At 35.7% G+C, this 25,207-nt stretch overlaps 1 protein-coding gene across 8 annotated transcripts in view; it reads left to right on the forward strand.

The window, feature by feature from the left end:
* ATG10 (autophagy related 10) overlaps positions 1–25,207 on the forward strand; it is a 199,866-nt gene that overhangs the window by 132,982 nt on the left and 41,677 nt on the right. For all 8 annotated transcript variants that reach the window (XM_039874984.1, XM_039874980.1, XM_039874976.1 and 5 more), the window contains one exon: positions 510–607. In XM_039874984.1, coding sequence (XP_039730918.1) covers positions 510–607 — 98 coding nt within the window. The remainder of the gene's footprint in view (positions 1–509; positions 608–25,207) is intronic.

Below are 25,207 nucleotides of genomic sequence, written 5' to 3' on the forward strand. Positions count from 1 at the left end.
GAGAAATTGTTTTCCTTCCCTCTGTTCTCTATGATATCTAACAGAGTGATTTAAACATTACAGATACTCAGTCAATGAGAGAGTGAAAGAAGTATGTGTATGGTCTCTGATTTTAAGGACTACAGAAGTATTAAGACTTCAGAGATATCCATGATGCACCTTGTTAATATGGGCATCTGTCTAGCTCGTCTTTTGCCTATGCTTGTATCTATTAGTTCTCTCTCAAACACATTGGAATTTTATTTTATTTATTTTATTATTTATTCATAGAGGCATTGAATGAGCAGATAATTTAACTGCTAGATGGATATAAAGGAGAGAAACTTGAATGTTTAAATTTCCTTCAGGAAGAAAATATTAGTTCATATAGCGCTCTTTTGATATATGAATAGTATGTGTATTAGTAAGTTTATGAAAAAATCATAATATTCTTCTGATAGTTCTAAATAGACACCAAGCACCATTATGTCACATGGATTACTGACAATCTTTACCTTACGTTTTAACAGATGGAAGACCTTTAGCTCTGAAGGACATTTGGGACGGAGTACGTGAGTGCTATAAGACACGGCTGCAGCAGGGACCATGGGATACTATTACCCAACAGGTTAGAGAATATCTTCATTTTATTTTATGCAATCTTTTCCTTATGCTCATTTTTTAAAATCTAGTTCTCTCTCCTCTGCTGTTTTTCCTATTTCATTCTTTTATATACTTACAGGTTTCAACTCAAAGACATTTTTCTTTAAAAAACCTTCCTAGACCCAGGCTTGATTTAGCCTCCCTGTTATCCACTCTCATAGCACACTGTAATTTTTTTTCATGGTGCTTATCACATTTTAATTACATATTTGGATTTTTTAAAATTACTGTCTGTCTCTTCCATTATGCTGTGTGCTCTCATGAGGACATGCCATGTCTGTTATACTCTTCATGGAACACCCAGCACCAGTACAACACTTATAATGGAGTGAGGCCCAATAAAAATGTATTAAGTAAGTGAGAATAGAAGCAAAGTTAGCATATACACTGAAAAAATAGATGATTTAGCTGGTATCACCTGTAATGTTTCAAAGTTTTGCTCATAGGTTCATTTGTAAAAAAAATTAACTGTTGATTAACAGTAGGTTTGCAATAGTGATCTGAGAAAGTAGAGAAAAATAGATCCGTGAAAGTAAATATAAGTAGATATGCAAAAGTAGAGAAAATAGACCTGTCAGTCATATAAGTCATTATTACTGCCTTGCTAAAATCAGCAGTTAATTATTTTAGAAATTTAAAAGTACTCATCACCTTGCAACCAATCATGGTCTCCTTAAATATAATTTTTACTTATATCAAAGTCTTATTTTTCCAAGGCTCTGTTAGGCTTAATCAAAGATTCTTTTAAAATGACTTTATCAACGATTAGAATTTTCATGCCCTCTTATGTGTTTGATCATAATAATGACAGTTTACCTCCCAATCAACATAAGAATCCTTAGCATTTCATAAGTAGTTCTTTGACAATGATTGCAAATGACCATTTTCTAGGTTTTAATTGAGGACAAAACTAGGTGTAAGTGTATGTATCTTTCACACTGCCCCTCAAATTAATTTTTTCCTTTTCCTCCCCCACTTTGACCCTCCTAGATCAAGCCCTGTAGCCTCACCTGGAACAGTTAGTAAAGCCTCCTACCTCTGGTTTTCTGCTCCTTTCCTCCCTTCTCCTTACCATTAGTCAGATCTTTACAACTCCTGCATTTCTCCTAGCCATGTGCAAAGCTGCAGTAGCTCCCCAAAGGCATATGACATGTAGTCTAAATGCCTCACTTGGGCTTTAGTGGCTGCCACTCCCTGGCTCCAACCTGCCCTTTCTTTTTTTTCTTTTCTTTTCTTTCCTTTTCTTTTTCTTTTCTTTTTTTTTCTTTTCTTTTCTTTTCTTTTTCTTTTTCTTTTCTTTCTTCCCTCCATCCTTCCTTCCTTCCTTCACTCCTCTCTTTTGTTTATTGCATCCACAGTTTATCAGGGGAACATACATATGAGGCTTATCTTGGGCAGCGGCAAGACAACATATACATCCTCCATTCCAGCCTGCCCTTTCAAGCTTATCTTCTATTCCACTCCACACAGTCTCAGCTCCTGCCAAACATCGCCATTAATTACCTGAACCCATCTTGTGCAGTGTGTTCTTGAAATTCTTTCCAGGTTCAATGCCTTCCCTGTTGCCTTTGTTCTGTCTTTATATTTCTTTCTCTTATTCTCTCCTATGTTCCTTCCTCTGAAACCCTGTCAGCTCACAAGAATGGCCCCTTCTGAAATCCTAGTTCCGTAGAACAGGCATGGGTGGTTACAATGATAAATGGTAATGAGATATATAAGCAAATCAGCTGTAAAGATTTTTGGCAAGAGCATTTAATTTTATGCAAAGTATTTTAAACTAACCTTCAAGTATGTCAAGGTGAGTGCTAAGAGTTTCAACTTCCAATGTCTTGTCAGTGACCACAAACCATCCAAAAGCTTATATGGTAGTATCAGAATCCACAGGACCCAGAAAATGTTTGATTGTAAGAGTAAATGAAGATAGCAAAGGATAAAGGAAGAGAACATCCAAAACTATATATGTATTTAACTTTAGTGTCTTTTGTCTCAGCTTCTTCTCATTTATGTTTTCCATTATGTTCCTGAGCTCAATTCTTATCCATTTCATTTTTCTGTCTCTAGCAGTCCTGTTATTATGTTCTCAGTGCAAGCCTATTGCACAATTCCTGGTAGTCTGTGTCCTTTTGGGTTTTAATTCTACGTTTCTCTGTTTTGTCATGTCACATGAACAAGATTTTGAACTCAACTGTATTTTCTTAGTTTTCCAGTATGACATTACAAATAGATCTTTTTCCATTAATAGAACTGCTACGTTGCTAAAGCAACCAAATGAACCAAAGATATTAATCAATGGAATTGATTAATATCTTTCAATTTATAGGCATTTTAGTGTCATATAGATAGTTTATTAGTGGAACATTTTTTCCTACCTACCACATGGCATAATAGGTAAGGATCAGATCCTATCACAATGAGTGTTACTAGCTAATACCAAGTGTGGGCCTACTTGATATGAGGGATGTTTGATATAACGAAACTGTAACACAATTATAACATTTAGATATTCCTTTGGAATTTGTCTTATTAGAAAAGATAAAAAACTTTATTTAAGCTTTGGAATAGCTCATCACAGTGCATGTACAGGCACTAAAGACCTAGCGAGAGAAACCTGTTGGTTGCCATTGCACTATTTGACGTTTGAAAGTCATCATGGATATTTCCTTTGGAGGTCTTGGCTTCTAATCTCAGGTTAGTTAATGAGTTGGTATTTCTGTGCTCTTCTTTGCTTGAGATCTTCGAGAGGGTGGGTCTTCACTTTTATAAGGCCCCATGTGAAGAAAAAATTGTGGGGTGAAGGGGAGGGTGTGATACAGCATGAGGGGAGAATGAGCTGGTAGAATATCGGTGGCACCAAATAGGAGACACCGTTTTACAGAATTATACTAAAGAACCATTAGCGTGCAGACTGAACGTGATAATAATATCCTGTCCTTTAGAGTGGCTTAAAAACAAAAGCAGCCTTCGCATAATATAAAATGCATTTCAGTTAATTTTCAGGCTTGATTGTGCTCATATAGTTTGTTGCTCTTCATCTTTCGTAATCACACTTCTGTTCTCTCAACATTTGTCTTGATGATAAGGACCTGCTCATGTCAGACACGAGCCCTCTCTTTTGAAGACAAACCACTCATGAATCTCATACATTTGATTATGGTGATTACTTACCTGCTTTTGTCCAACATTACAGGCTACCTATTATCTCAACCCTGCAGCCTAATAAGGAACTTCCGAAAAAAAGTTAACAGATGCCTAAGCTGGATCTGCCTAAATCGATAGAGCGAATATACAATAATGATCGCTGGAAAGTGTGGGCTCTATGTTTTAGGTAAAGGGTTTCTGTGATCTTGGGACCAGCTAAAGTTATTAGATAAAAAAGAATACTTTTAATTTTAATTGAAGCTGTGTATGTTTATGTATGTGGTATATAGTGGTCAGATGAGTAATTTTTTCTTACTGTCTTTTTATAAACATATGCAAGAGTAGAAATAGTATAATGTACTTATAAACTCATGGCTGATCTTATTTTTCTGGTATCTCATTTAATCTGGAATTTTTTGGAAGCAAATCCTAGACATCATTTTATCTCCTCCATAAATATTTAAGAAGATATTTTTAAAAGATAAGGACTCCACACACATGTTTATAGCAGCTTTATTCAAAGTAGCCCATGGGAACAACCCAGGTGTCCTTGTGAATGTGGATGCTTAAACAAACTGTCGTATATCCTTACCATGGAAGATTACTCAACAATGCAAAGGAATCAGCTATTGATACACTCGATAACCTAGATGAGTCTCCAGATCATTATGCGGAGTGCAAAAAAAAAAAAAATCCTAAAAGATTGCATAGCATATGATTTCATTTATCTAGTATTTTTGAAATGACAAAATTATAGATCGGAGAACAGATATACGGTTGCCAGGGAGTTAGGAAGAGAGTTGTGGGTGGGAGGGAAGTAGGTTTGGCCAGAAAAGGCAACATGAGGGAAATGTTCTGTATCTGACTGTGTCAACGTCAGTATCTTGGTTTAGATAGTATACTATAGTTTTGCAAGATGTTAGCACTGGGGGATCTGGGTGAAGGGTATGAGGGATTTCTGTATCACTTCTGACAATGACATGTGAATCTACAGTTATCACAAAAAATTTAATTTAAAAATAAGATAAGGACTCTTAAAAAACATAACCATAATTCTATTATTGCAACTAAAATTATAAATTTCTTAATATTTTAAGATAAACTATTGATGCTTAAATTTCTCCAATTGTTTCTTTTTTTTTTAACAGTATCCAGTGAACTTTACACATTAAAATGGTTAATATCTCTTAAGACATATTGAATCTAAGATTCTTATTCTTCCCTCTGTTTTTTCCTTACAGTTTTTTTGTTGAAGAAACAAGTTTGTCCTATAGTATTTGCAGTCTGGATTTTTTTTTTTTCTAATTGTATCTCTGTTGTGTTGTTTAGCGTTTCTCCTTTTTTTCTATAAACTGGCAGTTAGATCTTGAGACTTGATCAAATTCAGGTTTGGCTTTTTGAGCAAGAATACTTCATAGGTTCTGGATACTTCCATCTGGAAGAACATGAAGTCTGGTTATTGATCTTTTTTTTGTGATGTGAGCAGCCACTGATTATTGCCTAGATTCATTAGTTCATTCAAGATTGCAAAATGACGATGTTCTAATTCTTTTATTCATTATTTATTAGTTGGACTACTTCTTTAATGACAGTTTCCCTCACCAGTTTAGTTACCTTAGGTATGCTTTGTATAGAAAAGGGATGAATACTTGATTCTTTGTCTTTATATTCTAGCTTTCAAGATAAGCTGATTCTCTAGCATCCTCCAAAAAGTGATCAAGAAAGTTTTTTATGTATCTTTATGAACTCATAGATATAAATGTTATAAGCATTTCAGTTTATTGTAGTGATTATCTTTATTGATGCTCAATTTTCCTTTTATTTGGCCAGAGAAAGTCTCTTTAAGTTGGTTCCTGAGCTATTTTGATATAACCCAAGTAGCTTTGCTGATGTCTTGCTTTTTGATGTAACAAGTTGTATATTCGTGTTATGCAATTCCTGCCCAGACGTGGACTCAACCATTTTCCAAGTAGTCTTGCTTCCTTTCAGAGCCTTCATCAAGATGCTGGAGCCAGAGTGGATTTGACTCAGGGTACCACCACTTACTAGCTGCTTGACCTTGGACAAATTATGAAGATTCTTTTATTAAAGATAATGATAGCATCTATAGAGAAGTGGTGGGAAGACTAATAAAAAGAGGATTTTATGTAAAACTCAACCCGTCTCATATCTCCTTTCAAATGTATTCTTTTAATTCCTGAACTGTGTGTATTTTGAATTTGGAAATCAAGACTTCTGAGGAATTTTGTTTTTTGATTCCATATGCCTAGGCAAGGCTATCTTAATGCAAGTAAATGAATGGCATTGGGTGGATAAGAAACTCTTTGATTTTTTTTTTTTCATATGATCCCATGTAAGTACTGTGAGAGAACTGGGTTAAATATTTGTAGGGGGTGGAATAGGAAGAGCCTGTGCAGTGCACATTTTGCATATCCCAAACACCACTGATTTCACTTCGAAGACTTTACATGTCTAAAACATGCAAAAATATGATAATAACTTTCAGTGAGTTTTCATTATAGTTCCATCATAAATCTCTCAGGGAAAAAAAAATCAAAACACAACAAAAAACAAAACTCTTTAGGTACCTTTTGGTGAATAAATTGCTTTTAACTCTCAGTAATACAGGAAGTCACTGGTTAAGGATTCTTAAATAATGAAGCTTGATATGTTGCCTGGTGATTTATAATGATGGCTGATAAACTGATGATTTAATTGTGCTTCCTCTAGTAATAATCTTAAGTGCTCCAGTGAAGTTCCAGTGATTGGCTTTCTTCTGAACTCAGTCTCCCTAGAGTCTTTAGGCATCTCTTTTACACAACATCCGATAACTGACTTTTAACTGTTCCTATTTTAAATAATACAAATCAATTAAAACACACAGCTGTTTAACAAAACTTCTTAGTGTTGGTATAGGTCTCGGTGGGTATTTCCTGATGGCTCATAATGACATCAATTTAGTGCACCTGGTAGGATCTGTGTGAACTGGAAGTGGCTTAATTCTTAAATGACAAGAAAATTAAGAAGCCTTTATGGATTGCTGCTGCTGCCTCAAAATCACTGCCAGCTCCATTTCTGGCTCTTTCTTAGTGGTTTTATTTAAATGGCATTGCAGACATCATGTGATTGTTTTCTCTGTAATTTGCTACGAATTTGTTCATTCTGAGTTTCTTAGTATTCATTGTGGACATTAATAAGTCACTTCAGTGGGTGATTTTATAAATGTAAATGTATATTATGTATACTGTGTGCAAATATATGCATGTATCTTGCAGACTTTTGTTTTAATAGTACACAGTGATTCTATCACACTTCACTGTTTTAGGAGAGTGAAATATGTTTTCATCATATCTCACTTTCTTTGGTATCTTAAGGTAATGATGATAGTGTTTGTATTTGTAATTATTTTTAGATTGTCAGTATGCACATGCATTGTGACTTTCAATATTTATCGAATGCTGATGCCGTGGGTACCTTACATCATCAAAGTACCTCACTTTCCATATTCAATTTTTTTTTTTATCTTTCAGAAATGTCTACTGTCACTCACACTACTACATTGTGCTTTTCTTGTTTAGGGGCAAAAAACATTTTTATAAATTTGTTAGTTCCTCAGACTTTACTTACATTAAGAAATGTATTTTTAAAAAGAAATATGTGAAACTTCTTTGTCATTATCTCTAAACAATTAACTTTTTTCAAATTTTTTGGGGCTTACACCCTGGAGTGTTTTTGGAATAACATTCATATGAAATTCTATTTAGGCATTGGTATATTACTTTCTCATCCAGCTTTTACTTTCTAAAGTTTTCTGACTGCTAACCACTAATTTATTGTTCAAATTAATCTAAGTAAAAGGGGGGATGATTTATTATTTAAGGCCCTAGTCTTATTAAATTAGTTCTTAAGATGTTTTGTTTTATTCCACTTCATTGAGACTTTAAGATAAATAGTTAAACAAGATATGTATTTCTTACAAGTAACTAGATTATAATGGAGTATTTGGGTTTTACTTCTATAAATTGAAGTTTATTTCATGAGATAATTAAAACAAGAGTCTGGTTAATGTTCTGTTATATGTATATCTGGTTGAGCAGAATATTGCTTAGCTTTTAACCATCAAAGTTATACTTTTGACTTAGCACATGCCTTGATTTCACACAAAAGCTTTCTTTAAAGAATTTCCCAGCGTTTCATTGATTCTTAAAATTTCTGTCCCCCCAAAAAGGAGCAGTTATAAATGTAAAAATAAAATACTATTCAAAATATTTAATAATTTATTTTCATATTACTCATCTTAGCACATTTCATTTTGATAATTACCTACCATCAATTTTTAATTTTTAATAAACATCTTAGTTCCAAAACTTCAAGTCTGAGGAATATTTATATTCTCATTTCCAGTTTTTGAGAAAAAGGTTATTGATGGGTGGGTGGTAAAGCTGCAGCTTGAGGTAGGTAGAGCAGCCTGGGGAGTGGGAAGGCAGTGGAAGATGGATTCTGTAGATGCACTTACCCAGACAGCTTTTGAGTCCCTTGTAGTGGGGTATGAGCTTTTTAAGAAAGACACTATTTGTTTTATCTTATTTTGGCACAATGGTTGCTGCACATTCATAATCTATATTGCAGTTATTACACCTTTTTATTCTACTTCCTACCTCTTTTTAGCTTCTCTTTTGCTTGTTGTTTTCCTGATTTTTTTCCATGTTAGCTGCCAAATTTTCCATATTACATTCGCATTCTATATATTTTTCGTTTAAAATTTAGCCAGTATATAGAGATAATACCAAAGTATATAAAGTATTTGTGCAAATCATCGCAACCATTTTATTGTATGCCGATGTCATTTTTTTTCAGGTTATAATTTATTTTTACTTCCCTCTGTCTAATCTGAATTTCGAAAATATTTCAAGTGGTATATATATATGTACACTCTAATATAAGATTAAGACATATGCTATAACCATCAAAGCAAGTGAATAAGAACTAAACGATGGAGGGGAAAGACAACTGCAACACAAAACCTAGGCTAAGGAAGTTTCTGAGCTTTCTAAAACAACAAATAAGCGAAAGGGAAAGCTAATTAAATCCATGGTTTCATTCTGTTATAGAAGGGAGCAAACAAGTTTATCAGGAGAGATAAACTATTTTTCTTATATTAAATTTTAGAAAGATAATTTTACAAATGTGAAAAATTGTCTCCTTTATAGGTACCACTTAAACCAACTTTAGGAGATGGGGAGGGAGAGAGTGATGCTCAGTGTCGTTGTGTAATGTACTGCGTCTGTGTAGGTTTACACTGTACAGGTCCTAATTAGCAAATTACTGTTCAAACTGAGCCTGCAGATGTATTTCGAGTGCTTAGAAATATTTTGAATTTGAATGCCTTTGGACTGAATATTATGCTCTGTAGTCGGTTATGGTCACTTCCCTGCCCTATTGTCTCATATCCTATTTCACTTATGTACTTTGCCTGCCTGTCTTCTAAAGGCACTTGAGTTTGCTTATTCCTATATTGATAAAATATAGAAAGAAAGAGCTTAGATATTCTGTGTAATTCTGAATGTGTGAATTTCAGTGCATATCTTTGACTAGCCTCAAATAAAGGTGCTATCACTGGGGCTTAAATTTTTTTAATAACTTATTTTTTCCTGATTAAAAAAGTAATAGATAATTTTTAATAAAATACCAAATAGTAGAAATAATAAATTTTACTCATAGTCTCAAAAATTAAAAGTTACCACTGTTAACCTTTCAGTGCATAGCTTTCTAAAATATTATGTATTTATATAATTATGTATACATATAATACAAACATTCACACATATGTATATATTACATGTGAATATAGACAAACACAAATGAGATCATACTGTGCACCTGTTTTTTAAAACTTACATCATAGACAACTTTTCATGCCAATACTTAAATACATCTAAATTTTTCCTTTAATGACTGCACAGAATTTCATTCTAAGGCCATCCTGTAATTGTTTTAACCAATTTTATGTTGTGAACATTGAATTCTTTTCCAGTTGTTTGTATTATAAATAATTCCTAAGTGAACTTCCTCGTACACATAATTTATGCAGTTGTTTGATTATTTCTTTGGAATAAATTTTTAGAAGTGGAATTGGTGAGTCAGTGAATATTCACTTTCAAAGATTTTGTTAGCTATACCCATGTCAATCTCAGAAAAGGTGTACTCCTACCAGCAGTATATTAGAGAGCCCATTTGAACCCAAAGTGCTGGCTGACACTGATCATAATTGTTTTTCTTAATGTGTTACAATCTGCTGTCAACCAGGCTTCTAATTGGAGTCACGTATCAAAGACTTTAACACTAAGTTACTGATGAATAGCCGAGATGTAGGTTGTTCCTGCAGTTGATTGGCACGTACATGTTAGACACTGAGGAAGTTAATGTTTGGTCAGAATTAAAGGGTCTGATTTCCATTCCTGCCAAGACTGAGCATTGTCTTTACTGTCCCGAGGCGGCTGCAGACCTGCTGGCAGGGCCAAGGCTTTTCTTTGTCAGCTTCATTAGATTTGTGCAAATGATTGAACAGGGTCCATGGAAACTCGTAAGTCCTGCTCCTTTAAGCATGGAAAATAGGATCTTGGACTGCAAGGTTTTTGGTAGCTGAAATTATCAGTCATCTACCTTACCCAGATAACAAGACTTGTGTGGAATATTTGAGTGAGTAAAATTGTGTTGGACTGGGCCTGCCAGGATGAGGTAACTGTAAATATATCCCTCCCCCCACCCCAATAATTAAAGAGTTAGCATTTCGAATACTTTCAAAATATTATCCATTTGGGGCCTGAAGAACATCTTTTAAAGCTGACAAATTTGGTTTTGGCCCAGTTGCGCTTTGGCACAGTGGCAGTAATTGGCCATGAGATTAATGTATTCTTTAAGTGGAAGCAGGTCATCACCATAAAGATGAGTGCTTGTCTTTCTGTTTGCTGTCACAGGAAATCAAGTTCTTACTTCTTCTAAAAGCTCTGTGAAGTTGGAAATAAATTTAAAAACATGGGGCTTGAATGAAACTCTATTATATAACCTTTTAAGATTAGAATTTATCTTGTCTAAAAATTATTCCAGTAACAATAGCTAACATTTAGGTAGCATTTCCCAAGTACCAGGCATTCTTCTAAGTACTTTACACATATTATTTCATTTAATCTTCTGAACACCTTTACTAGGTTGATACTACTTTCCATATTTTAGAGAAGGGGAAACTGAGGAACAAAGAAATTAGGTAGCATGCTAAAAGGTCGAACGTCTACTAAGTTGTAGAAGCAGAATTGGAGCTCAGGGAGCTGTACGCGAGAGCTCGTGTCCTTAAGCACTGTTTTAGCTCCAACCGTGATGCTCATCTCATTCTCAAGGTGGTATCATATGCATGGTACTGTGTTACACTGGGTTCGATCCACTTGGGGTCATGGACCCTTTTGAAAATATGATGAAAACTCTGGAACCTTTTCCTAGATACACAAAATTTTGCAGCCCTAATCAGAAGAACCCTCCTCAGGACAACCCTGGAACTTATAGCAACTATGGTGGATTAGAACTTAACATCCTTTCCATCCTTCTCTTCTTGTGCCCTTCTTGCACTGCAGACACTGGAAAGCTAAAACACAATTCTCCATTTCTCTCGTGGGGGGAGGGAGCCCGAATTTAACCGTATTAGACTTATCATGTCAGATGCATTTGTGCAGCATTTGGAAAACAGAAGCGTGTGGAGGTTGCGTTTGGTGGAAGCACTGTAGGTCATGGAGGTTATCCATGTGGCTCCAGTCTCAATCACTAGCTTTGGGAGTGTCAAGAGGCAGAGTGTCAAGGGGCAGTCATTTTCTTGGTGTGAATTGCGGCAGGTATGGCGTGGCCCTGGAGGTGGCTGCAGTAGAGGCAGGTTTCTGATCATGGGAATGGGGGTGTGATTCTAGAATGGCAGATTCCTGATCTGAGAAGAAGCAGTAGGTTCCATAGTTTTCAGTTCTCCAGTGTGGCTTTATTAATTGTCCCTGGGAAGTCATCTAGAATTTGTTTACGCACCCCTCTCAATGAGAGCTTCAACTAGTCAGAGTAGATTATGTTTTTTGCAACTGAATCTTGACTGGTATAGTAACATACAGCTGCACCCAAAGGTTGGGAGTTTGGGGCTGAAGTCAGAAACATGTGAGTTTATCTTTGGGTTCTTCTACTTATTAGTAATGTGACCAAGGACAGGTTATTTGACCTTTTACCTTCCTCATTCATAAAATGGGAAATTATTTCCATACAGGGACTATTATAAAAACTACCCCACTGGGTTGATGAGAGAGTGATACAAATTAATGCATGTGATGTTTTTAGCATAATTCTTGGCACATACTTGATGCTAAGAATGTGAGCTGTTATTGTCATTAATCCATAAATACTGTGAAAAGAAGAAGCAGAAGACATAATTTCTTTTCTGTATAAAATATACCCGAGCAGTGGTCAATAGAAGAGTTAGTTGTTGAGCTTCACAGTTTCCTAGAGCAGTGTATTCACAAGCCAAGACTGATAGTTTATGGAGAAGAAAGCTAATATAGAGGACTTAGGGGTTATATTTACTTAGTTAACTAGATAAAGTTTTGTAGTTCTCATTCAAAAGATTTGAAAAATTCTGGTAGCAGTCTCCTTTCTCAGGAGAGACATTTTGCTTTAGATGGCTTTTTTCGGCATGCTGTTTATTATGGGATGTGGTTGCCACTTAATGGGAGGACTGTCCCAAGCCTGCATGAGCAGTGAAAGTAGCCCATCTGGGCCTCAATGAGAATCTATCTCCACATGCTTTTCCCTGAGCCATGCCAGGCATTCTATAATCTGTGCTTGTTACTGGGCTTGGGGCTAAACATACAGCTTCTTATTTAGATATAGATATATGTGAACCTATCCTACAATACATCTACAATTGAATACTATATAGATATTGTAATCAATTTTGTAAACCATTTGTTGATGAAAGGAGTTGAATACATGTCTAAGTACCTTCCTCTAATCAATATGTTCCTTTCTGCCAGGCTTTCTCCCCGCCACCCCTTGCCCCAATCAATATTCAGATAGTCTTCAATGACCAAGAATGCAGTGGCCTGTCCTTCACACCCTCACAGGGCAGTTCAGGGAAGTTTTTCCACTAGAGGACGGCCAGAACAGTGAAAGCCTTAGACCTCGGAAGGTTGCTTATGTAACCCATCTGAAGGTTCCTAATGCCTTCTTCCTCTCCCCCCTTGACTTCCAGGTCATCATCATACAATCAAATCAGTTGCAAACAGTTGTCAAATGAGAAAATACATTCAAGAGTCCTGTAAAATGGTATTTTTGATCCTCCAAAGTCCATCTCATAGGTAGAAATAGTCGTTGAAATGCCATTATTTTCTACATTTTATTACAGTTTATCATGGGCACGTTTGACATCAGTGCCTTTATCACCACCAGAAAAAGCTGAATGATCGATAGTGCTGGTCTCTTGAATATGTCAATAATGTTTCCTCTCGGGGTTGGATTTAAGAGAACTAGGTTATAACTTTACACAATCTTGGCCACTGTTTCCCCATTGATCAAAATGGCTATCCCTAGAGTTGTGGACCAGAGGGAAACAATCTCATCTGAGCAAACAGTTCTTCTGCTGATGAAGCTTGAATCAAACAAATCATTATCATTTCATGTACTCCAATCTCGTGAAATTACTGTGCCAGCTAATTTGAGTTTTACTCTGAGATCAGGAAAGCCCCATCGTTGAGTGTGGATATCTGGGGGCCCTTCTATGTGTGTGTTAGGGTGTACGTGAGGGTGTTGGGGAAAGAGGGGACATATTCGGAAGAGGCTAAAATAAGTAGATGGGTTTTTGGAGCCTTCCATCATACTTCAATCAAAATACCTTCACTTCCTTCTGTTTTTGTGTTCCTTGTAAGGTTTTATTTACAAAGTGTTCTACTGCTTTAAAATGTTTGCAAACGTATGAACTAGAGGACATATTGTCGATATAATTCAAAAGACTATCAACTTAAAGCTAGACAACTGTCATTGTCTTATTCCTCTTCAAGGGGCATTTTAGTTTTGAGCCGTGTCAGGTCTATCTTTTGAGGGAGTTGAATCAGGAGTATATAAGTCTGTATTGTTTCTAGCAGGTCAGTCAGAAAAAATAATCCTTTTTGTCTTGACTGAGATCAGTGTGGCCAGGCTTACCTTTGCATCTGCTGAAGTTATTTTGTGGAATGATTGAATAAACGCTTCTTAGAGTCCACAGCCTTGGATATTACCGAGTTCGTTCTTTCAAACTGAGGCAACTTCTAAAAACTAATGGTATGACCAAGAGGAAGGAGATCAAGGTGTGTGAATTTAGCTCCCATCCTGGCACTTTATAGGAGATGGGCTTTTGGCCCTCTGAGTATGTTCTGTAAGCTCCCTTGGAGTCGGAAACTATAGCCAGTCAACTTCGGAAACTAAGGGTCTTAACTTTCTACGGCTGCCAATAGTGTCTGCCTTGTTTTTTTAAGCCAGCTCAACTCGCTTGTACCTTAGATAAAAATGGCCAACCTGTACACGCACCAAAGTAGCTCAGGAAAACTACCCAAGACGTGCCTTCTTCCTCACTTGCATGCAGTCTGCTTTCACTGCTGTCTCATTCCTGCCTGGCCTGAAGCACTTGGCTGTGTAACACTAGTGTTGACGCCCTGTGGTTCCATGACCTTGGTACTTGAGAGTGGTCTTACTGATGCACAAACCTCAGCTCTCTCTAGTCAACATTGGCTTCGGTCTTGATTCCCTGTGCTACTTGAAGAAAAATCCTCTCTTGTTCTGGCAGACTAACAACACTCTACCCCCAAACTTGGCAGGATCTATCTAACCATCCCAATCCTCTTCAGCCAAGATTGGACAGAGACTAAAAAAATCTAAAGTACAACATAACCAACCAGTCATTCTGAGATGGGGGTTTTCCAGACTAGTTCATCTAAGGACAAAAGTGACTTTCCAGGTGGTGGTTTGGAAATCACGAGAGCTCTTTATTTTATGTACATCTGCCTGTCTCTATAAATAAAATGATTTGTGCACCCATTCCAAGTTCACATTCAGGGGTTCGGGTGACTGACCTCAGCTGAGTCCGAGTGCCCTCAGAACACTTCTAAGGGCTGGAGTTTAGCAGGAAGTAAAGTCCATTTCCTGATCTATGAATGTTCTCTTCAGGTCCTCGTTAATGCATGATGTTACACACCGTGTCTGTGGAAATAAGAAGCCCTCATATATTTTAAAGTGAAAATAAGAGGAAATTTCGGAGGCAGGGAGAGACTGGGCCTGGAGAAGTTTGATTAAGGGGATTTAGCTAGTAACGGAGTGTATCTCCCTTAGGGTTTTCATTTAATTTACCTGCCTAAATTCTAGATTTTATTCATAGACATTCTGACTAAGTAATACCAGGCCATATATAGATGAGCAGAAGAAACCAGATTTTCACTTAATAAACAAAACAGAAGGCGAGGCTGAATCTGCACATTTTCTATGTTTTCTGTAGTTTTGCCCTTAACTTTAAACTCAATCCCCAAAGCAGAGATTTTACAACCTGAATCTGGTCTAGGAAGTTATTGCTCTCATTTTGTAACATTCTAAGGACAGGCAGTTATTATATTTTAACTGAAAAAAATTCTTAGAAGGGAACAGTACTACAATAGTTTCTTGGGATTTAGGGACTTGCTTGAAACTTTATCTAATTGCTTTTTTGCTTGACTTTCCACTTTGACTTTTCTGAAGACTGAACATTCTAATTTTGTAAGTGAAAGTATTACTTAATGGTTAATATGATCATTTACCTTTAACTTCTGGTAAAGAGCAAGATGTGCCCTAAATATTTCCAGGTACATGTGCACATTCAGCTCTTACAATGATATTATGTAGCTAATTTTCTTCTAGTTTTTCTTGAAAATGTTTCAGTTAAAAGCAGACAGGTTCCTCTGATCACTTATCTCTGTCATAGGGATCTTTCAATTCTAAAGGCTAATATTGATTTTTTTTTAGAAAGAAGTCTGGGAAAAAATTTGAAATTTTAGGTGAGAATATTGGATGATTTCTTTTATTAGTAAAAGAAAATAATGTAAGAAATCTCCCAAGTCAAGCAAGTTTCACCAATATTAATTAGACATTTTCCTAGATGAACATTTACTGATTTTTCTCAAAATATGAAAACTGCATTTATTTCATGGTAGAATTTGTGTGCTTGTGAGGGACTGTCTTTCTAATTAATAAATTCCTGAAGTCTTAATAACTAGAATGTGAGTCATTAAAATATGTTAAGAAGCATAGACTTTATAGCAAGAAGGAGGTAGATTGAAGCCTAACCTGACCCTTATGAGCTATATGTCCCAGGGCAAATTACCAAAAAATCATTTTTCCTGATATTAGTAGAGCTACACCGGCTTTCTTTTGGATAGTACTTGTCTGATAAATCTTTCTCTATCCTTTAATTATTCATCTCTCTATTTCCCCCCCACCCCCAATAAATAGAACATTATTCTTAAAAATTTACCTAGAGTAAAATTCACTTTTTTTTTCTTGGTGTACAGGTCTATGAGTTTTGACAAGTGAATAGAGATAGGTAACTGTCACCACAGTTTAAGATACAGAACAGTTCTTTCCCTCCCACCCCATTCCTGCTGCAGCCCCTTGTAGTCGGCCCTTTTCCTACCCCAGCTCTCGTTCTCTGTACTTATGTTTTGCCTTATCTAGAAAGTCATATATGGATTTATACAATATATAAATAGGGTTTTGAGCCTAGCTTCTTTCACTTAGCACAGTGCATTTGATGTTTATTCATGTTGCTGTGTATATCGATAGTTTGTAAATTTTTGTTGCTGAGTTGTATAGTATATTCCATCTTATGACTGTACAACGTTTTGTTTATTCATTTACCAGCTGAAGGACTTTGAATTGTTTCCACTTTTTGTTAATTATAAATTAATAAGTTATTATTAATACTGTAAACATTTATTAACAATTTTTTTTTTGTTGACGTAAGGGTTCATTTCTCTAGGGTAAATACTTAGGAGTAAGGTTACTAGTCCGTGTGGTAAGTATTTATAAGAAAATGCCAAACTGTTTTCCAAAGTTTCTGAATCATTTTGCATTCCCACCAACAATTTCTGAGACTTCTGGTTGCTCCACGTCTTCACCAGCATTTGCAATTGTCAGTTCCAAAATTTATTTTAATCATACCAATTAGTGTTTAGTAATATCACAATGTGGTTTTATTTTTCATTTACTTAATGACTAATGGCGTTGAGTATCTTTGTTTTAGTATATGTGCTGCCCTTTGAAGTGAGCATGAGTATCTTTTCATGTGCTTGTTTGCCATTTCTATATTTTTTCCGGCGAAGTGTCTTTCAAAATGTTTCACCTATCTTTTAATTGGATGCTTCATATTCTTATTGTTGGGTTTTGAGAGGTTTTTACATATTCCAGACAGAAGACCTTTACCAGATATGTGATGTACAGATACTTTCTCCCAGTATGTGACTTGTCTTTTTATTTTTTAACTGTGTTTTCACAGAGCAAAAGCTTTTAAATTATGAAGTCTAGTTTATGAAAAAAGCTTTAGTTTTACTTTTTATGCTTATGAAAAATTTTTTTAATGTACTGTACTGTTAGTATTGTGTTTTTGCCTAGCTCAAAGTCACGAAGATTTTTTCTAAACATTTTACAGTTCTGTGTTTTATGCCATGTCTACTTTGAATTAATTTTTGTGTAAAACGTGAGGTATGGGCTCAGGTTTATGTAATTTTTTTGCATGTGGATGTCCAATGGGTCTAGCATAATTTGTTGCAAAGGCTATTCTTTCTTGATGGAGTTGCCTTGCACCTTTGTCAAAAATCAATTGACCATATAGAAGTGAATCTATTTTTGGGCTTTCTTTTCTGTTTCATTGATCGGTTTTTCTGTTCTTTCACCATTACCGCACTGTTGTGCTTATTGTAGTATTATAGTAAGTCTCGAAATCAGAGTATTCTTTTCAAAATTATGTCAGCTATTCCTTTGGCTTTTCATACAAATTTTAGAATCAGCTTATCAATATCCACAAAAATTAGAATTTTAATTGAGATTGTACTGGATCTATAGATCAATTTGAGGAGAATTAACATCTTAGTAATGAGTCTTCCAATATGTGAAGAGGTATAATTCTCTATTTTTGTATGTCTTCTTTGCTTTCTTTCATTAGTGTTTTATAGTTTTAAGCATACAGAGCCTATATATATTGTCTTAAAATTTTACCTAAATATTTCAGGTTTTAGTATTATTGTAATTAGTGTTTTTTAAAATTTTGAATTCCACCATTCACTATTATTATATAGAAATACAATTAATTTTTATATATTAGTCATGTATCCTGAGACCTTGCTAAATTCACTCGTTAATTCTTGGATCTATGTTGTAGTTTTCTGGGTGACAAGTATTTTCTATATTGAAAATTGTGTTATCTGTAAAAAAAAAAGACAGTTTTATTTCTTCTTTTCTAAACTGTGTGCCTTTTTCTTCTTCTCTTGCTATATTGCACTAGCTAGAACTTCCAGAATGATGTTGAATAGGGGTTGCGAGAGCTGTGATAATTGATGATTTTAAATGTCACCTTGGCTAGACTATGGTACCCAAATATTCGGTCAAACATTATTCCAGATGTTTCTGTAAAGGTATTTTTTAGATAAGATTAACATTCGAATCAGTAGACTCTGAGTAAAGCAGATTACTTTCCACGACGTGGGTGGAATACATTCAGTCAGTTGAAGGCCTTAACGGAAAAAGACTGACCAACCCAAGCAAGATGAATATCTTCCAGCAGACTGCTTTTGAACCCTAAATTCAACTCTTCCACGAGTCTCCAGGCTGCTGGTCTACCTTCAGATTTTGGACTTGCCAAAGCTTCCACAATCATGTGAGCCAGTTTCTTAAAATTTTCTCTTTGTCTCTCTCTGTCTGTCTCTGTCTCTGTCTGTCTCTGTCTTTGTCTGTCTCTCTGTCTCTCTGTCTCTCTGTCTCTCTGTCTGTCACTCTCTTCTCTCTCTCTCTCTGCCCCCAATCTGTCTGTACACACATCTACCCTGTTGGTTTCATTTCTTTGGAGAACCCTGATTCATACAAGTCAATATCCATGCCTTTTCCCTGATCTTAGGAAAAATACATTTCTTATTTTTCTGTTAAATATAATTAATTCTATTTTCCATTAAATATAATGGTAGCTGTAGATGCCCCTTTCTAGATGCTCTTTAAGGAAATTTCTTCCTTCCCTAACTTGATGAAAAATTTTTCAAAATCATAAATGGATGTTCAGTTTTGTCAAGTGCTTTTTATATCGTATGCTCATATGATTGTTCTTCTTTAGTCTGTTAATATGGTAAGTTACATTGATTAATTTTTGAATATTGGTCCCAGCGTTGCAATCCAGAGATAAATTTTATTTGGTCATGATATATTATCTTTTTTATATATTTTGGCTCTGTCTGATTTGCTAATGTTTTGTTGAGGATTTTTGCATTAAGTTTTATGAGAGATATTAATCTATAGTTTGTGAGGTTTTTTCTTGATATTTTTCTGGAGACATAATCTTGGACCTTTTTTATATATTCCCACAAGTTCAATATATATTTAAATCTCTCTCTCTTTCTCTCTCTCTCTGTCTCTCTCTCCAGATTGAATAATTTCTCTTGATCTATATTCAGGGTTTCTAACTTGTTCCTTTGTTATCTTCATTTTGCTAAAGGGCCCATCCAGTGAATTTTTAATTTCAGATAATGTATTTCTCAGTTTCCATCTTTTTTAAAAAAAAACATTTATTTGTGAAGAACTTCTGTTTTTCTATTCAAAAGAGTTTTCTTTACCTCATGTAACGTGTTTATCATAGCTGCTTTAGTGTCTTTGATAATTCCCATATTTGAGACATTCTGAGATTGGCATTTGTCTCTTCCCTTAAGAATTGGTTAGATTTTCTTTGTTTATTAAGTAATTTTGGATTATATCCCGGTCATTTATTTGACTATTAGGTTGTGAGATTGTAGGTCCTGTTAAAATCCTGATGAGAATGTTGATTTTCTTTGTTTATTTTAGCAGGCCACCAACCCATTTAGATTGAGACTGCAAGTTCTGTCTTATCTACTGTAAGTTGTGTTTCCAATGTCAGTTTAATTTTCCAAGCATTTGTTATGCTTCTTTGCTTCTCTCCTTTGCATACACTTCTCAGGGGTTGGAGTGAGACTTGGATTATAGTTTAAATGGCAGTTCAGTTTTCAAAGCCTTTGCTAGGCTGAGTTGGATCTGCACATGCACAGCTTGACCATGAGCCTGGGACTTTTATCTAGTTGTACACGGAATTAGGGAATCCATTTCCCCAGCTCTCTACACCTCTATACTCCATGATTTCTCCCACACTTTCTATATCTCAGAGGCTCCTTTTCCTGGCCTCCTGGCTAGAAAGACTGGGGCCACCCTTGGGCAGGACTGTGTGTGTGTGTGTGTGTGTGTGTGTGTGTGTGTGAGAGAGAGAGAGAGAGAGAGAGAGAGAGAGAGAGAGAGAAAGGGAGAGAGATAGACAGGAAGGAAGAAAAGGAAGGAAAGAAGGAAGGAAGAAAGAAAAATAGAGGGAGGAAGAGAGGGAGGGAGGAATAAATAGAGGGAGGGAAGAAAAAAATCATGGGGATCTCTGCCACCCTCTTCAGTTTGCAGGGCTCCCTTGCCCCGGGTGTCTGGCCTGCGAGGGGTTTCTCCCAGAGTTTTTGTTGCCTGCACTACTTGCATAATTCCACAGCGGGGCAACTCTTGGGTCAAAGTGAGGAGATAAAAGAGGAAGAAAAAAATTATTCCCGTGAAAGTTGTTCTTCAAGTTTTGGCTACTCTCTCAATCTGCTACTATTGTTCTTCAGAGTTCTAGAGTAGTTGCTTTTTTAATCCTGCTGTTTTACCTTTAATGAATGGGAGAGAAAGGCTGTAGTGGGCTTATTTCATCTTGGCTGACATAAGAAGTATAGTGTCCTTATGTTTAAGTACTATATACATAAATTTCATCATATTGCTGTACTTTTAAAAATCCAGTCCATGATTTTTGTGTTTAAACCAGAGAGTTTGATCTGTTATTTGTTCTTATTTGTTCTTCTATTTGTCTTACCTTTTTGGTTTTAAGATGTAGCATTCTTCTACATCTTAAGGAACAATGTAATTTTTATGAGACTCCTTTTTGAAAATCTCTAAACTGAGATAAAAGGATCTAAGTAGATGTTATTTTAAAGATTAAGATAAAATATTTGATATATCTAGCACAGTCCTAGGTACAGTCAATTTAATTTAAAAATATTCATCGAGCACCTATTATATGATCGATATCAGAACATACATAAATTACTGCTCTAATAGAGCTTACATTTATAATGGAGGAGATACCAATGAACAAAATAAATAAGTACGTTACAGAGTCTGATAGAAGATTAAAACTGCTATGGAAAAAGAAAAGCAGGGAAGGAGACAGGGAGGACAGTGATAGGGTAGAGCTGGCAGTTGTAAACAGACAAGTTAGTTCTCTTCTGTATAAGAAATAATAGTGCTTTATTCATTGTATGTTTCATATGTACTGCATTTTATATGTCATTTTGCAAAGCATGTTAATATCTCATATTTTATTTTTATTCTCATTCAACAAATGTAGGCCAAACTTGTGCTAGACTCTGGGGCACACTAGAGAGCAAAAACAGACAGGGCAGCGCTGTGAAGTCTTTAGGGCTCTTTCGATATTATTTCCATATTAGGTAAAGACAGTGTCGCCAATTTATTTATCTTTTCCACAAATATTTTTTTAATTTCACTATGTACCAGACACTATAGTAATTGATAGGTTAGCAAGAGAGACATGGTCCCTATTCTCATGAATCTTATAATTTAATGAGACAATAAAAGTTTAAACAAACAATCTCAGCTTCCCGTAGCCATTGGATGGAGAATATTGGAAGGGAGCAAGACTAGAGGCAGTTAGGAGCAAGAAAACCCAAACATAATATTATTATGGCCTAGGTAGGGGTGAAGGTGTGTGGAAATAAAAGATGATACTAGAGATAAAGAGAAACTATTTTAAGAAGTAGAATTGACAGTGTTGTGGAAATTGGGTGATGGATGATACCATTCACGGAGGAGGGATGGGATGGTTCAGTTTTCAAGATCCTAAGTTTAGAGAGCAGGCAAGACATCCAAGTATCATGTTTCTGAACTTCATGACATGTGTCAAGAATAGAAATATGGATTTGGAAGTTATCAGCAATAAATAGTAATTGAAGCCATGAGAATAGATGAAGTCACCCAGACATATGTCAAATGGAAAGAGAAAATAGCCTAAGAAAGAATTCTGAAGCATACTATGAGCAGAAGACTTAGATGAAAGGCCCCGAGAAAGGTAGCCAGACCTGTAGGGGGAAACTCCAGGAGCCACCTGGAGCCTAGGGGGAAGTGCACTATGAGATGAGCATGGAGAGTTCCGAAAAGCCTTACAAGAAAAGCCTGCAATTGCTTTGTTGGGTAACACAAGGTCATTTGTGTCCTTGTGGTAAATAAAGATTGTTGTGGTTTGATGTCTGAGTGGGAAGATGAGGAAGTAGACACAGAACTAATAATCCTTTCATTAATTGGAAAAGGAAGATAAGATTATTTTTGGAGAGGAAAATGGAGGGGAAATGTAGCTTTATTTTCATTGTAATTGCTTTGTTTGTTTTCCACATGGAAAGGAATTGAGTATTTTAGAAACTGATAGGAAAAAGCCAATAGACAGGGAAGATACAGGAGGAAGAGAATTGAAAGAGCAAAGTCCCAGAAAAGGTAACGGTGATGGGAGACAAGAGATGGCTCTTCCTTTTTAACAGAAGTTATAGAGAATAAGATATGGTTATAGATTCAGATGTATTTTTAGTTTGGCAAGAAAAGGATATTTTATGGTTTCTATATTTTGTGTGATGTTGGAAGCAAACTCATCTGCTGACAGAGAAGGATTTCAAAGCTTTAGAAAATATGGAGATTTGACTTTCTTCTATGGGGGATGGAAAAGCGGACTAGAGAAATAGGTCAGGACAAGGAGTAGGCATGGAGGTCCACTTGAGGTATGCCAAACTTGTGATCTCAAGCAGTGCTTGGCAATCTGGATGCAAATGCAAAATAGGGTTAGCCAGAATTAGAATTTCACCAGGTGTTAAAATGGAGAGACAGTAAGCAAGGAATTCGAGAATATTGGTAAGAAAATGATTGAAATGACAAAGAATAGAAGCTATATTTAAAACAAAATACATTTTTGAATTTTCAGTTACAGTTGGCATACAATATTATATTAGTTTTAATATTATGTATAACTTACGAAGTGATCACCCTAACAAATCTAGTATACATTTGACACCATACATAGTTATTACAATATTATTGACTCTATTCCTTCTGCTATATTTTACATCCCCATGGCTGTTTTGTAACTACCAATTTGTATTTCTTAATCTCTTCCCCTTTTCACCTCCCCAACCACCTTCCCATCTGACAACCATCAAACTGTTCTCTGTATCTATGAGTTTGTTTCTGTTTTGTTCATTTGTTTATTTTGTCCTTTAGATTCCACATGTAAGTGAAATCATATGGCATTTGTCTTTCTCTGTCTGACTTACTCCAGTCAGCACAGTACCCTCTAAGTCTATCCATGTTGTTGCAGATGGAAAGATTTCATTTTTTTTATGACTGAGTAATATTCCATTGTATATATGTACCACTTCTTTATCCATTCATCCATTGATGGACATTCAAGTTGCTTCCATGTCTTGACTATTGTAAATAATGCTGCAATAAACATATGGATTTATATGTCCCTTTGAAGTAGTGTTGTGAGTTATTTCAGATAAATACCCAGAAGTGGAATTACTGGGTGTTCGTCTCTTGTTATAGTCTTTGTTTTAAAGTCTATTTAGTCCAGTATAAGTTTTGCTACTCCATTTTTTTGGTTTGTTTTTTTTTCCATTTTCATGAAATTTTTTTCCCCATCTCTTTACTTTTAGTCTGTGTGTGTCTTTTGATTTGAAGTGACTCTTGTATAAGCAGCATATGTAAGGGTCTTGTTTTCTTATCTATTCAGCCACCCTGTCTTTTGATTGAAGTTATTTAATCTATTTACACTGAAAATAATTACTGATATGTAGTTATTGCCATTCTGTTATTCATATTTTTTTATTGTTTTTTTCTTCTTCTTTCCAAAGAAGTTCCTCTAACATTTCTTATGATACTGGGTTGGTGTTGATGAACTCTTCTAGCTTTTTCTTGTCTGGGAAGCTCTTTACCTATCCTTCGATTTTAAATGATAGCTTTGCTGGGTAGAGTAATCTTGGCTGTAGGTCCTTGTTTTTCATCACTTTGAATGTTTAATGCCATTCCCTTCTGGCCTGCAAAGTTTCTGTTGAGAAATCAGCTGACAGTATTAGGGAGCTCCCTTGTAGATAACTAACTGTTTTTCTCTTGCTGCTTTTACGATTTTTGTCTATCTTTAACTGTTTAATTATGATGTGTCTTGGTGTGGGCCTCTTTGGGTTCATCTTGTTTGTAATTCTCTATGCTTCCTGGGCTTATATGTCTATTTCTTTCACCAGGTTAGGGAAGTTTTCAGTTATTATTTCTTAAAATAGATTACCAATTCCTTGCTCTCTCTCTTCACCTTCTGGTACCCCTATGATGCAAGTGTCAGTATGCCTGATGTCCCAGAGACCCCTTAAACTATCCTCAATTTTTGGATTCTTTTTTTTGTTGCTGATCTGATTGGGTGTTTTCTGCTACCTTATCTTTTAAATCACTTGTTTGATCTTCTGCTTCATTTAAATCTACTGTTGAGTTCCTCTAATGTATTCTTCATTTCAGTTGTAGTCTTCATTTCTGACTGGGTTTTTTTTTTTTTAATGTTTCCTATCTCCATTTTTATATTTTCTAACTCTTTGTTGAAGTTCTCACTCATCTACTCTTCCCCTAAGTTCATTGAGCATCCTTATAACCAATGTTTTGAACTCTGCATCTGGTAGATTGCTTGTCTCCATTTTGTTTAGTTCTTTTTCTGGAATTTTGTTCTGCCCTTTCATTTGGGACATGTTTCTTTGTCTCTTGTTTTGGCTGTCTCGCTGTGCTTGTTTCTATATATTAGGTAGGGGGGCTGCTATGTTCTCTCAGTCTTAGTAGAGTGGCTTTATGTAGTAGGTATCCTAAAGGGCCCAGCGGCATAGTCTCCCTGGTCACTTGAGACAGGTGCTCTAGGTGTGTCGCTTGTATGTGTTTGGTGTGCCTACGTATTATAGCTTAGTTTTGGTTGCTGTTTACATGATCTATTAGAGGGATTGATCAGCAGGCCGACTGGTTGTGAGAACTGGCCATT

This window comes from Pteropus medius, unplaced genomic scaffold (genome assembly GCF_902729225.1).
Source record: "Pteropus medius unplaced genomic scaffold, Ma_sr-lr_union100, whole genome shotgun sequence".
NCBI classification, from domain to species: domain Eukaryota; kingdom Metazoa; phylum Chordata; class Mammalia; order Chiroptera; family Pteropodidae; genus Pteropus; species Pteropus medius.